The sequence below is a fragment of the Haliaeetus leucocephalus genome, unplaced genomic scaffold (assembly GCF_000737465.1).
Source record: "Haliaeetus leucocephalus isolate CR32 unplaced genomic scaffold, Haliaeetus_leucocephalus-4.0 Scaffold262, whole genome shotgun sequence".
NCBI lineage: Eukaryota > Metazoa > Chordata > Aves > Accipitriformes > Accipitridae > Haliaeetus > Haliaeetus leucocephalus.
The window spans coordinates 11229552-11243054 of record NW_010972698.1 but is presented as its reverse complement, the minus strand read 5'-3'; the positions used below and the strand labels follow the sequence as shown (position 1 = coordinate 11243054).

The window sequence follows — 13503 nt, the reverse complement described above, 5'->3', positions numbered from 1 at the left end:
CCCCCCCCGCCATGAGAACAGGCCTTCAGGGCAGTAAACTATACTTCTAGCCCACCCCTAAAGCTTATTTCAGTGTCTTATGTAATACAAAACCTGAGTTTGAAAGCTACTGAGCTGTGCCCTAAGAGAGATGTACATGGCAACTGCTGTGCAGCATGTGCATTAACTTGCTTTTATTTTGGAGTTTATATGAGGGTCCACATGCTTACTGGGGAAACTTTTGGAAATACACAAATGTCAAAATGAAAAGGTACATAAAGTTTTTAATTAGGAAAAAAAAGTATTCACATCACCCTTTTGCGGCTCTATTCTTATTTTGTCCTGCTGTACTTATCAGAAGAACATCACCTACTGGAGCATCAAATGGCAAGTGGGCAATGTAATAAAAAAGCAATAGCTAAAGCCAGTGAGTTGAACTGGAGTGCTCTGGTCAATTCTGGTTTGTGTTTAGTTGTGTACGAACTAAGGGTTATTTGGATTTTTTTCTGGTGGGCCTAAAATAACAGCTTGGTTTAATTTTGATAGAAAAATACTGCTTTGAACTGGTTTGCACTGCTTTTCAGGATACTGAGGGCTGCATTTCACTAACATCTGTGTTTACTCAGCACCACCAAGGCATCTTTACATGAATAGTTAACCTAGCCACGATTCAAGCCTTTTTAGCCTGATTATTGTTCTATGTAATTAATTTTCTGCTGTGGTTGCTTTTGTCTATTGGCCTTTGCGATGAAAACCAAAGGCAGCGCAACCCAGTGGTCATACAAACGAGGCTAAAGAAGCAAGTCACTGTGCCAGCAAGGTTCGCTCAAGTATTATCTTTCTGGTCACTCCAATTAACTGCAGCTCTCGTCACATGTGAACTGGTGTGTGACTGCTTGTATCCACATTGATTAGGATTAGACCTAAATCTTACCCCTGGGTAACCTGTCAAGGTTTTGTTTTTACAAGTAAGTAGCTGGAAGAACATGGAACTGAAGTTGTTTGGCAACTCAATGTCCCATAAAGTTATTGCGAAGCATGGAGTGCTGTGAAGTATGTGAGGCCAGTAATTCTTTAACATGTAGGTGGTCTCTAGTTCAGTGTACCTTACAGGAATGGAAACACTTAAGTGAACAAAGATGGCTGGGATATGTTGGCATCTCTGTGATTTCCTGTAGATTAACTGGAATTTGCTCTTCTACTTCTCCAGCCCTTGAAGGACCTGCAGGCAATAGTGTCTTCTAGAAGATTAGTCCTGTGGCAGTACCAAATGACCTTTTTTTTTCTTTTTTCTTCTCTACAGTTATCTGTTCCATTACATCTGCCAAGACAGGATTATATACCTCTGCATCACAGATGATGTAAGTATTTTGTTTACCACTGTTGCACAGACAGGCTCTTTGCAGGTTTTGGCTTTTTTTTTTTTTGTATCTGTATGTCAAAGAAAAGCAATAGTGGATGCTAATCTGAGGTGCCTGTTTTTTCCCATTGGAGCTACTGCTTGTGTTCTCATTCACATCAGTTACAGCTTTGAAGTCTAAGCCTGGAACTCAAATGTATATGAATAGTTAGTTTTGAGGTTAAGTTCTTCTCTCTTAGCAGCCCCAGTGCAGTAGAATCTAGGTGCAGAGGCTAGCCTTTAAATGTCAGTGAAATATGCATAATATTCCTCAATTGAAACGGAAGTGTTGAAGCAAAAACTTCTCCCTCACTGGATAAAGGTACCAGGCACAGAGTTAGAACTATGAATACCCCAGTAGAGTCTGCTGCCAACCAATGTCTGGGAAGCTGAGACTGAAATCTGGCTGCTATTCAAACTCCAGGATAACCATTCAAATCCCATAGTGTTATGCGCAGCATGCCTGTTAAGAACTGATAATTGCAGTTTCTCTACAGCCGGCTATGTGCCCCATACGCTTTGTTACTCCTGACTTGACACAGTGCAAGCCACAGTGGTCTGTTCTCTTCCTTCCAGGACTTTGAAAGATCCAGAGCCTTCAACTTCCTGAATGAAATCAAGAAGAGGTTTCAGACCACATATGGCTCAAGAGCACAGACAGCCCTTCCCTATGCAATGAACAGCGAGTTCTCAAGTGTCTTAGCTGCACAGCTGGTGAGATCTGATGCTAAATGGGATTTCCCTAAAAAGCCAAACTTCACCCCAGAAATTCTCCTTGTATTTTCTCACTTGGGAACTGAAGTGCCCTGCTGAGTCTGGGTATAAAGCCAGGGAAGTTGGCTGTTCTCCCCACGCTTACCCTGCAGCTGGGTTGCTTCACTGCTTTGGTGGTAAAAATGGGTTGGGGTCAATAGTGATGCATTAACTGTTTGTACTAAGTAGCTGTACTGGAGATTAGATCGTAATGGTTATCATTTGAAATGTCAAGCCTAGTTCCAGTTGACCATCCAGTGCAAGCTAACATCACCGTCACTAAGAGGAAGACAAACACATGTTACTCTGTTTCTGTTAAACTAAACTTCAGAACTTGAGTATCTAGTAATCCCTAACTGCCCCTCACTTCCTTCCCTTTTACTTCATGGTAATTGCAGTGGCACGCTCCTGGAGCGTGACAGGGTATTTGGCTTATGGTACTGTGTCCTTTTCAGGAGGAAAGAAAACTGGGCTTGGATTACAGTCAAGTGCTGTATACAGAACCATGGTAGACTGTCCAGCTAGCTTGCACAGAGGCTCCAAGGATTTCCATTCCCAAGATAGGTAGGAGGTTAAGGAGCAGGATAAATGACATGTGAAAGGTCCCACATTCTCCAAGTTGAGATTTGTCTTGCATCCTTCCAACCCCAAAATTGAAAGTGTGAGGGTATTACAAAAGTGAGGGGAATATCTATTTCGCGCTCAACTTGCACTTTTCAGCTGAGGCTGTAGTGGTGTTCAGGACAATGCTAGATTCCAAGTCCAGGGACTGTAAGCACTGTAGTCTTTGCAAGATGAGTTGCTCCACTAGTATGATTCCAGTCTGGAAGGAAGATGAAGCCCATGTCAGTGGGGTCTATGCAGGCACTGAACAACAGCATGTGAAGGGCTGTGAGACAGAGCGCCTTGGTACGGTGCAGTGCTGCAAGCTCAGCTGCAGTGAGGAAAGCTGCTGTCAGGGAGCTGCCTGCAGCGTAAGGTATCTTCTTGCCCACTGCTCCTGTGGTGCCAGGACCAGGTAACAGCTTGGTGTCCTGGTGGAATCGTAGTGGCACCCCTCTCCTGCGGTGTGAGAAGGGAGCAGTGTGTCCTAGCTTTCCCGCTGGCAAAACAGCGTGTTGCTTTCAGTTGCTGGAACTGGATGGCACCACTGTCCTGATGTGTCCCAGCTTGTGCTGTCTGATTTTATTGGCCCTGTTGACAGGTCAACTAAAGCTGAGTCCTGAATGTTGTCGTTAGGGCACATACAGATGTCAATCTCCTTTTTAAGAAATTTCCAGGTTTCAGAAGGCTCTATTCTAGCTACTCTGGGTCTGTTCTTGGACTCCTGAAGGGAAAAGTTTGGCTGGAATCTGCTTCCCTCTTGAGGTGCGGAGGAGTTATGTGCTTATTTTGCTTACCACAGGAATCTGATACAGCCTTGATGCTACCATCCCACTTCTGTGAAAGTGCTTTGCTTGCTGTGTATTGTGTTTGAGGTGTGGCAAAGCCCTCAGCTGCCAGACAGGAGAGATTGGAAATACTCGTATTGCTTTATGTATTTTATTCACAGCAGTATATGGGTATAGCTTCTGAAGCATTAAAGTGCACAGCATAGTGTTTGGATTTCCCTTCAGCCCTCTATAGAATGACATCCCTTTCACAGAGCACTTTTTCTTAATGCACTGTTGACTTGATGTGTAACCTGGGTCTGCAAACAACACCCTGCCCTGCTTCAGTGGGGGTTTTTATGTGGGGGAGAGGAGGAGACAAAACAGAGAGCAGTTGCTCTAGGTGTGGGATAGGGCTTCTCTTAAAATATGAGCTGTTAATGTAGTGGGAATGTTGCAGTTTGCACTTCTCCCTGGTGTTTGGTCTGCAGTGGTATACTCCCAGCACCTGCAGAGAAAACAGGCCTGGGGAAAGCACAGGCCTTTTTCTAGATGTAATGTCAAATTAAATGAAGTCAGATGGAAAATAGAGAAGGAATAAGTAACTGCCCTGTGACTCATACGATCAATAGTCTTATTAGTGCACAAAACCTCAGGCTACAAGGAAAGTGTTTTGAATCTTCTGTTGGAGACTCTTAAGAGTCCTTAATTGACTACAAACAACTTCATAACCTGAGCAATGTTGTATTGGCTTGGTTTATTTTTTTTGAGACCTTCCTCGAATTAAAGATAAGGTGTCCTTGGAATATTGGCTTTCAGAGCTTGTACACAATCTGTATCTGGGGCAGCTACAGCTTGTGCTGTACATGTGGTGTAGGAGGTTCTCAGTTTGCTCTGCTGTGGCTGGTGAGCATGTTAGTGCTGCTGTTGTTCTCTGTGAAGGGCTTGGCATTTTTCCTGCTGATCTGCTGAAAGTGCCAGGTTTGGTGATATTACAGATGCAGGAGGAGAGGTCCTTTGCTGGTGACCCATGAGCACAGTTCTTGCCTGTAAGTGTAGAAACTGGGCAAGCTTTATAACACTCTGCAGCAGTAATAGTTGCATGTTGAGGTGCAGGGTGAAGCCAGGACTCTGAGGTGGGTGAAGGTGAAGTGAGGATTTGCGCTTGCACTGTTGCTGCCTGGAGTTTGTATTGGAGTTTGTGAAAGGAGCTGTTTGTGTTGGTGCCCTTGGTGACTAGTGGAGCTGATTTGGAGCATGCCAAGTTGCACATAGTTCGTTGCAGAAACTGTTCTTTGGCTTATGCAGCAGATAGAAAGTAATGAATAATAATGCCAGTGTGGTTCTGGAAAGGCCCAATGCATTATGTATAATAAATTAGATTAACTTCCTATGTGTGATAGTACTGAGTTTTTCTTCTCCACCAGGCTTTGATATGTGGAGATGGAAACTATATGAAGTGATGACTCATCAAACTGTAAGCTGTTCATGGCTGGAATAAGCTTAATGAATTGCCTTATCGGAAGAGCCAGGCAGTCTTCAGAGCCGTGGTGTTGATATTCCTCTAAAAATCCCAGCCTTTCCATTTTTCTAAAGCATGAGAGGAGCTGCCTACCTTAGCTTTTGCATATTGATAGAAATCCAGGCATCAACTAATAGAAGTTAAGTGATGACAGAAAGCTCTTGCCTCAAATAGCTCTAAAACTTGCTGAGAGCCCTACTGATCAAACATTACATGAAGTGCAAGAGCAGGACTGTTATCTAGGTGATTCCCGTAACTTAAGGAGTTTAACTAGTGTGAGGCTGAGGGTGGAGGAAGAGATCATATGTCAGTTCAGAGATCACCCTACAACTCAAGTGTAGCACACAGATAATACTGAAAAGTGAGGCTGTGCTTCCGGTAAAACCAGTGACCAGCTTTGATAGCATGCTAGTTCTGAACCTTCTCCTAAAAAACTAACCTCTGAGGAGAAGGTTCAAAGGAGCTGTTGCATTCAGTGCTATAACCATTAATTATGACCCAAGTATGCGACTGCTGTTAGTGTTAGAGACTCTTGCTTCCTGTGTTGTCAGAAATGGATGCAAATTGAACACTTATTCAGAAGAAAACTGGGGTTTAAGTAGCCACGTGGGTGATCATGAAGTACAGCAATCGTGATCTAGTCCTGGCCTCTGCTGTCAGTCTCCTTAGATGGTCTCTTATTGAAGCAGAGATGCTTTGTGAAGGTCTTCAGGTGTGAGTGCAACGGCTACAAGTTTAGAGGAAAACAACAGTTTATGAGTTTTGCTATAGAGACCTGTTTCCCTGCGTGAAGGTGACTTAAAGGGAGTGGGATAATAGGAGCTGTGGCTAGCAGTGTTTGACTGCAAAGGACCTGTGATGAGAGCAGTGACCTAAAATCAATCCAGGAATAGCAGAACTTAGTTATCCAACACTGACTTCACCTCAATTTCCCTCCTTTGATTCTGCAAACGCTATGAGACTCCTTTTAACCTGGGGGTGTTGGCTAGCACTTCTCTCACCTACCAGCCTGAACCATGCCGTCACCAAAGGTTCACTTGTGATCCCCAAACCAGGAAGAACAGTCTTTGAGTGAAGTCCCCATCACTTCTGAAGGGAATTAAAGGGGAGGGATGATGGGAATGGTGCACAGGTTAGCAACATGTCATGTTTTTTGGCTTTCTTCTGTGAAGCCACAGAGCGGAGTGTGCTTCTATAGGTATTTGACAAGCTAGCAGGTGAGCTTGCTCCATACAGACACTGGACATCCCACTGAGGTATCTAGTGCATGCTTTTTCGACTTGCTGTAATACACTGGAGGGATTCAATATCAGCAAAGCTGTTGGCAGGTGCCAGACCGTAGCTAGGAGGTGGTATGTGAAATCCTCCTGGGTGGGTCTAGTACACCGCAGACTGGTTCCTGGCTGCTTGTATCCTCTCTACAGGAAGAGCAGTTAGGAAACTCAAACTGGCCATCTTCAACACCTATCGGTGTGGTGTTTCCAGTTCACAGGCCCTTCTCGTCTTTGCTGGAACTCCCTCTGATGCTCAGCTGCAGAGATGGCTGCGTGCTGTCTTGCTTGTGAAATTGCAGGGCTCTCTTGACATGTTCTAGAGATAAGTAGAGAAGGTCATGAAAGTGTGTTGCCTTCATAAATAGTTTAGAAGTGATGTCTGGGACTGGGACCACTGATAGTAGCCCAGGCATTTAGTGAACCATGTCTCACAGATTCTTGTCTTAACTTTCCTTCCTTGCTGCCAATTGCTTAGACTTTCAAAGGGGGCTGTTACTTGTGGGTGCTCTGGAAGTCACAGGCACCTGGCTGCCTTGCAGCTCCTGCAGTGCAGGAGCAGATGGGCACATGTGATCTGTAAGGGGCTCATAAAGTCAGATTTTGGTCTACTACCCACTTAATGTCTCAGGTAACTTGAAAACTCACATTTATGTCTGTGCTGTTCTGTAGTGACCAGGAGTTTCCTTTTTTGTCTGAAGGAACTGAAGTGCAACGTTGAGAGTCCCTGGTTTCACTGACTATTCATTTGTTACAGAAGTACCACTCGGAGAGCAAGGGCACTGACCAGGTGGCAGAGACGCAAGCTCAAATCGATGAACTTAAAGGAATCATGGTTCGAAACATAGGTATCTGGCTTCCCTCAGTGCCATGCATGCAGGGTTCATTGGGGCCAGAATGGCAGTCCCGCAGGGAGAGTTATCGAGAGTGAAGCTGACGGTGGGGTGGCCTCTCTTGACAGAATGAACTGATGAAGAACGGGCTGGGGGAAGCTCTGAGTTTGCAAGCTGTTACTTGTGTTGAGCTTGGTTGAGGGTGGCAGATGGGTGTGAGGAGCACTGTTTGAGATGAACTTGGACAGCTCGTGGATGGGGTGAAGCACACTCTGGTTTTGGTCTGTTTGTCACTGTGGCTTTCCTGCAGCTGCTGTGAGGAAAATGCTCCTCAGTAGCTTGCTTTTTTTTGTGTGTGTGTGTGTCAGACTCTGGTTTGGGTTTTGACAAGTCTGACCACTTAAAATAGAGGGTTAGATCGGGAATTGACCAAAACTGAGCCAGGTCAGTCCCAAAAAGTCCCAAAACTGTGTGATGTGAGGCTGTTCCTTAAGTACTGTTGCCTGGCAATCTCTGAAAAGCTGAGAACTACTTGATATCTAATAAGCCACTGCTAAGAGCTCCTGGCTTGCATTTGGGCTTGGGTATTGGAAGCAGCTTTTTGCACTGGGATTCTACCTACAGATTTGGGTTTTTGTCTCTTTCTCCAGACCTTGTGGCACAAAGAGGAGAGAAGCTGGAGTTGCTGATTGATAAAACAGAGAATCTTGTGGATTCGGTAAGTCTGGGGAAGAACTTGGAAATGGGGAAGTAGTGTTACTGCATCAATTGTGCTCATTGGGGAGCAGGGGAGGTGAAGACCTGCATCTAAAGCCACTTTTAAACAGATACTGAAGCAGCTAAATCTACAGGTAATCCTTCCTTGTGTCAGACACAAGTCCTGTCTTATTCCCTCCCCATCCTTAACAGCTGTTTCACAGGCCACATCCCAGTCTTGCGGCTCCTTTACGAGAATGAAGGTATCCCATGCATCTCTGTTCTGTATCCTGCCAGTACTGGTGGGATTTGTGGGTGACCGCTTAATACTAGGCGGCACTGCTGGGCAAATGCTCTGCTCCCAAGGACCAGCTGCCTGCTACCCCATCCTATTAAAGAACTGTCTTCAACTTGCTCCTGTTTGCTACAACCAAAGCACAGGCTAACATGCTGCCAGCAATAAGCGGTGGTGTTTCTTATCTTCATCTCTCGTGCCCAAGGAGGGGAAAACCCACTCTTTATCTGGAGCGATAGGAAATCCAAATAACTCTAAGCTGGCAAAAAGTATTCATGCCTTAGGGAGGCCATAGAGGTGCCTGGAGCTTACCCAGTAGGGAATACTATCCTCCAGCTATGGGGTGTTTAAACCTTACCACTTCGTCAGGTGGTGGCAAGAAGTAGTTAAATCTCAGGTAATGCTTTAGACAAATGGACTGGAATTCCTTCAGCAATTAGGCTGAATTTGTGTACGAGCTTTCCCAGGGAGTGTTGGTTCTTGGAAAACACACAGAAAATGGACTGGGACATGCCTCTCGTGTGAATGTCTTACAGCCCAATGGTGAGTGTCCTAGGAGATCCAGGGCTGAAGTTCTCAAACTTCAGAGTAATGGACTATGTTTTACCACTCCTGTATGAACTTTGACCACCAGAATATTGTACATAAACCAAATATGTTAGAACCCTCCTAGCAACAGTGTCAAGGGCCCCGTTTTGGGAGGGAGGTCTGAAGAAGGTGGTGGTCAGGGTGGCCCTGTCCTCTGGAAAACTAGTCTGGGCTGAGACGAGGTGTGTTGGTATCCAGCAGTCTGCTTCTACATGTGGAAACCGCACAGCTGAACAAGAGAAGTGCTCCCAAAGTTCAGATGGTGGCTGAGCATGGGAATCAAGTCAAAATTACAGTTCATAGGGATGTGGTTCTGCCTGGTGTAGCCTTACCTGAAAAAGTTGGGGGGTGGTTTGTGGGGAAAACCTGAAAATAACCAGCAGAGTGTGCTGCTGAGTTGGCTTGTGCTGGGTGGTGCAGCCTTTCTCTGGGCAGGCATATACTTGCCTGAGCTGTTCAGGGAAAGCCTGTGAAAATAGTTGCACTAATGCAGCCTGCTGGGTATTTGAGGTTATTTGGTGACCAAAACCTATTTTGAATGGGTGGAATTGCAGGATACAGAGAGGAGACTTGGAACAGGGCGACCACAAGCTTTCCATAAAATGCAGCAAGCCCAAATACTGGAGGAAAGTTCTAGCATTAAAGGGACTTGTCTAGCCCCTTGGGAACTGCTGTCAAGAGCATCGATATGTGTTGTCTCATTTTAGCAGGTGTATTTAAAGTAATAAAGTTGCATGCAATATGTTGGTGATTAGATCGCTAGTTCCATAAATATTCTGAGCACTTCAATTCCCAAAAGGTTGGAAGTCAAATGAGAACCCAACCAGAAGTACTCTAAGGTAAACTAATCCTTGTGGGCAGCCTACAGACCTAGTGATGTTCTGCATTTAATCCTCCCAAGCTGAGTGTGGGAAGGCACAACCCTGAGCTGGTTCTGGACTTACTCTTACACTTGATCTTGCCCCTGAAGTAGTGTGGGAGAGTTTTCTCTTGATGCCTGTTCAGTTTTGTATTAGTGTAACTGCAGGAGTTAAATGGCTCTGGAGGAGATAACTGCAGTGGTTTGGGTGGTTATTAGGGTAGTAGTAGCTGGGAAAAACCTCCAGCATCCAGCTTCTTGGGGTGCAGCTTCTTTTGCAGAAGGTTTGGGAATTAACTAGTTGTTTTACTTTCTCTTGTAGTCAGTCACTTTCAAAACTACCAGCAGGAACCTTGCTAGAGCCATGTGTATGAAGAACCTCAAGCTTACTATCGTCATCATCATTGTATCAATTGTAAGTATGGAGCACAATCACCTTTAGCTCTTAAGTCAGGCTTAACTACTGGAAAATACCAATAGCATAGTACTGTCTTTAGACCTGCATGTACTAAGCTCTGTGCCTGGAAGGGCATTAGCTCTAAAACCAGTGTTTTGATGGTCTTGTGTGAGGTGAGAGGAGCATTGTGCCAGGCAGCTTTTCTTGTCAAAGCAATAGGAAAAGCTTTCCCGGCAATTCTGTCTAGCATCTAAGCACCCATCATGGACAGCTGCCTTTCTAGCTCTGTTAGCAGCTAAGATATTGAATTTATGGCTACTCTATCTGTAGTGGCTTTTTAGGCCTTGGTCCTGTTGGTATCTTGTTACTTCACTTGGAAGTAGCTTTTTTCGATGTGACAATGTACCTCCAGCCTGTAATAAATGCTAACATGAGGATGCTGAAGTGTACTTGCGGGTTAGATGTGTGAGGTACTTTGCCACCACTGAATCCTCGTTCGTGTTTTGCTGGAGGGCAGTTCTCATCCCCATGTTGCTGCAAGGATGTGGAGGAAGAGGCACTGGCACAAAGTCCTGTGGGGCATTTGACAGGTTATTTAGGGTTTTGATAACCTGGGGTTTCCAAGCTTGTGATTTGATTGCCAGGCCAAGTCAGCAGTTGACTGAATGATGGAAGTGTAATTCTCTACTGAAGTGGCTGTTTTCTTTCTCCAGGTTATCATCTATATCATTCTATCGGCTGCCTGTGGTGGGCTTGCATGGCCAAGCTGTGTGCAGAAGTAACTGGAGGCAGCTGGTGCTGGTCACCTGGAGATGAGAATCACAGGAGTGTGAAGAAGCAACCTACAGAATAACTCTTACTCTTTCACTACTGACACCTTCTCATTCTTCCATCCCTCCAGGACCTCAGACTTTTTTGCCTTATCACCCCAAACAGGCCCAGCTGGTCACTGCTTCTATGCAGCTGTAACCTCAAGAATGGGCTGTTTTAAATTACTTGAAGGGATTTTTTTTGTTTGTTTGTTTCTTTTTCTGTCCCAACTACAACCTTCTCAGCTGGGTGGGTGGTATGTCCAGCTCTGGAGGATTATGTGCATGCTCGCCCGTGTGTCCATGTAGCTTTGCACTTTCATGTGAGCGTGCAAGTGGAGAACAATACTGCTAGCAACTGTCCTACCCATGGGGGGGATGGTGTTGGAGGGCAGTTCGGAGTGGACTGAGCCTAACTAATGGGGGAGGGACAAGATGTGTGCACGTGTGCATTTCCACTTTCTACAAATATTGGAGATCCAGGTGCCTCTCCCTGCGTATATGGCCTTGCGTGGTTCTGTAGCGTTTCAATGTGTAGAGGTTGCCAGTGGAATATTGGTAGTAACAGAAAGGGCTTTTGGGCCAGGGCTTTATGCACTGCAAGATGTAGGTGCTGCCTGTGTATGAAACCTCCCTTTTCCTGGAGGTCTTTCTACAGGTGGTAGGAGAGGGTGTTGGGTCACCTCAGCATTTTGAAATGGCTGCCTCTTCATCCTCACTTCTTCCTCATCTCCCCCCCTTAATTTGTGGCTAAATCGATACAGTAAAGGAGATGGTTGCATATAGTTACGGTTGCAGTAATGTATTTGCTTTCTCATGTTATTTCTCCTGTTCTTCTTTTGAGGGTGGACTAAAAATGAATACTAATGCTATCACTTGCTAAGGTGAAATTGGGGGCCAATCTATTGATCTGGCTTGACAAGGTGTCAGGTATCTGCTGCTTGTGCTTCTACTCTGAAGGTGTGCGCTAAAAACTGAGGACAGAGAAGGGACAGAAGGTTGGAGTTGATGGATGGTTACTTTCTCTATGGTCTGAAAAAGACAGGCTCTTTCAGAGGATGTAGTAACATGTGCTCCTCTGAAAAGAAAAGAAGAAAACCAAAACCAAACCCAAGGCTAATAACCAAATGTAGGATCAGGTATGCTGATGATGTGCTGATCTCGGAGGAGATAGGGACAGCTTTGCCTGCTCTTGGAAGCTGTGAGCACTGACTGTGTTTCTGTCCCAGCTGGGTGTCTGAATTGTCGGGCCAGTCCTGGCTGTTGTTGCCTGGGGTGAGGGGCGTAGGGACTTGTGTCTTGTATTGTACAGGCTCATTTCCAAGAGAAGAAATGGAAACAACTGAAATCTTATAAAACCATCAGATGGTCAAAGGAAGCTGCATCTTTTTGGTCCAGGGACGTGGCTTCTAATGGTGGGTGGAAGCTGTCGCAGTATGGGAAGGGGAGGCTTAATATGGTGACTAAACTCGAGGACTTGGCTGGTGCCATGGGTTCCCTGTGCCCTGCAGCAGGCAGGGCAAGGACATGAAATGGCTGCTCCTTCAGGTGCTTTTCATTACACTGACCTTGGAGCTTTCCAGCGGGTGCCAAGTAAAGAGTTCTCCTGTAAACTTGTACGCTTATTTGGATTTGTCTTCTACTAGGCTGAAATTTAACTAAGGGTAATCAGATCTTGATATTCAGAAAGTGTCAGTGGGTCTGATCAGTGCTGTGGTCACTGGCATCTGTTTCTATTTGTGTTAATCAAATGTAAAGCTTAGAGAAAGACTTCCTCCCTCTTACCTCCTGCTCTTACAGCCACCCACAATTCAGTGTACAATTGTGCATGTTTTAGGGATTGTTGATGTTACTGTGTTCACTTCTATGATTTGTTGTCTTATGTACAAATACTTTTTAAAGAAAATACTTCCTTTCCTTTTAAAGGATGCACAGAGGCATTAGTGTAAAAACAAAGTTAACTTGATTTAAATAAAATTACTGTACAGAAAGCAGATTTTCTTAGTTTTGTGGAAGGTGGGTCTAGCAGTAGACACAGAGTGTTGGCAAGAACTCCTCTGTGAAACCAGTGTGTATTGGAGGGTGTGGGTCACCCTGTGTGTAATACTGCAGCTCCAGGCTTAGTGTCACCCCGCATGGCTGCTCAGAGGAATTGTGTGTGGAAGTCTTGCTGTGAAATAGTTTCCACAATGGCTGTGTAAAACCTCTCGGCTTTGGAAGGGTTGTGCCTTGGTTCTGATGCAGGTGCTAGAGCCTGTTGTGACTCGAACAGAGGCTTGTTTCTGGTGGTGGAAAGAATCTGCTTCTCCCTGTTGTGAACTCGGAGCATCTCTGAGTGCCTGGGACAAAGGGATGCTGAGGGACACAGGGGACAAGGTGCCCACTTGCTCAGAGCACTTGTGGGTGGAGAGGATACAAAAGGAAGAGTGGTGACACAGGCAGTGGAGTGCTGTTATTACTTGGAAGCTAAATGAAAAGTGAGAACTTTAAGGCATTTTTCAGTGATCCAAAACTCCACTATCTTGAGGGAAATCCCCAGGAATGGGTGCCTTTCCTCTTCTCTAGTCACAGCTGGGAAGAACCCACTTTTTCCAGAAGAATTTATGATATAGACTGACCTACTGCTCGCTGTTGTGCAGTAGAGCCTCTCTGTAAAAACTCTGTAGCCTTTCATCTACCTCGGGAATGTTAAATGCTGATGTAGTATTAGGTTTTGGAAGCAGGCTTATGCA

General features: G+C 45.2%; 1 protein-coding gene across 3 annotated transcripts in view; it reads left to right on the top strand.

The window, feature by feature from the left end:
• The window catches only part of VAMP7 (vesicle-associated membrane protein 7), a 21344-nt gene extending 9305 nt beyond the window's left edge, over positions 1-12039 (top strand). For all 3 annotated transcript variants that reach the window (XM_010569089.1, XM_010569092.1, XM_010569091.1), the window contains exons 3-8: positions 1283-1340; positions 1955-2092; positions 7052-7142; positions 7778-7845; positions 9888-9980; positions 10676-12039. In XM_010569089.1, coding sequence (XP_010567391.1) covers positions 1283-1340; positions 1955-2092; positions 7052-7142; positions 7778-7845; positions 9888-9980; positions 10676-10744 — 517 coding nt within the window. In that variant the 3' untranslated portion in view covers positions 10745-12039. The remainder of the gene's footprint in view (positions 1-1282; positions 1341-1954; positions 2093-7051; positions 7143-7777; positions 7846-9887; positions 9981-10675) is intronic.
• The last annotated feature ends 1464 nt before the right edge of the window (positions 12040-13503 follow it).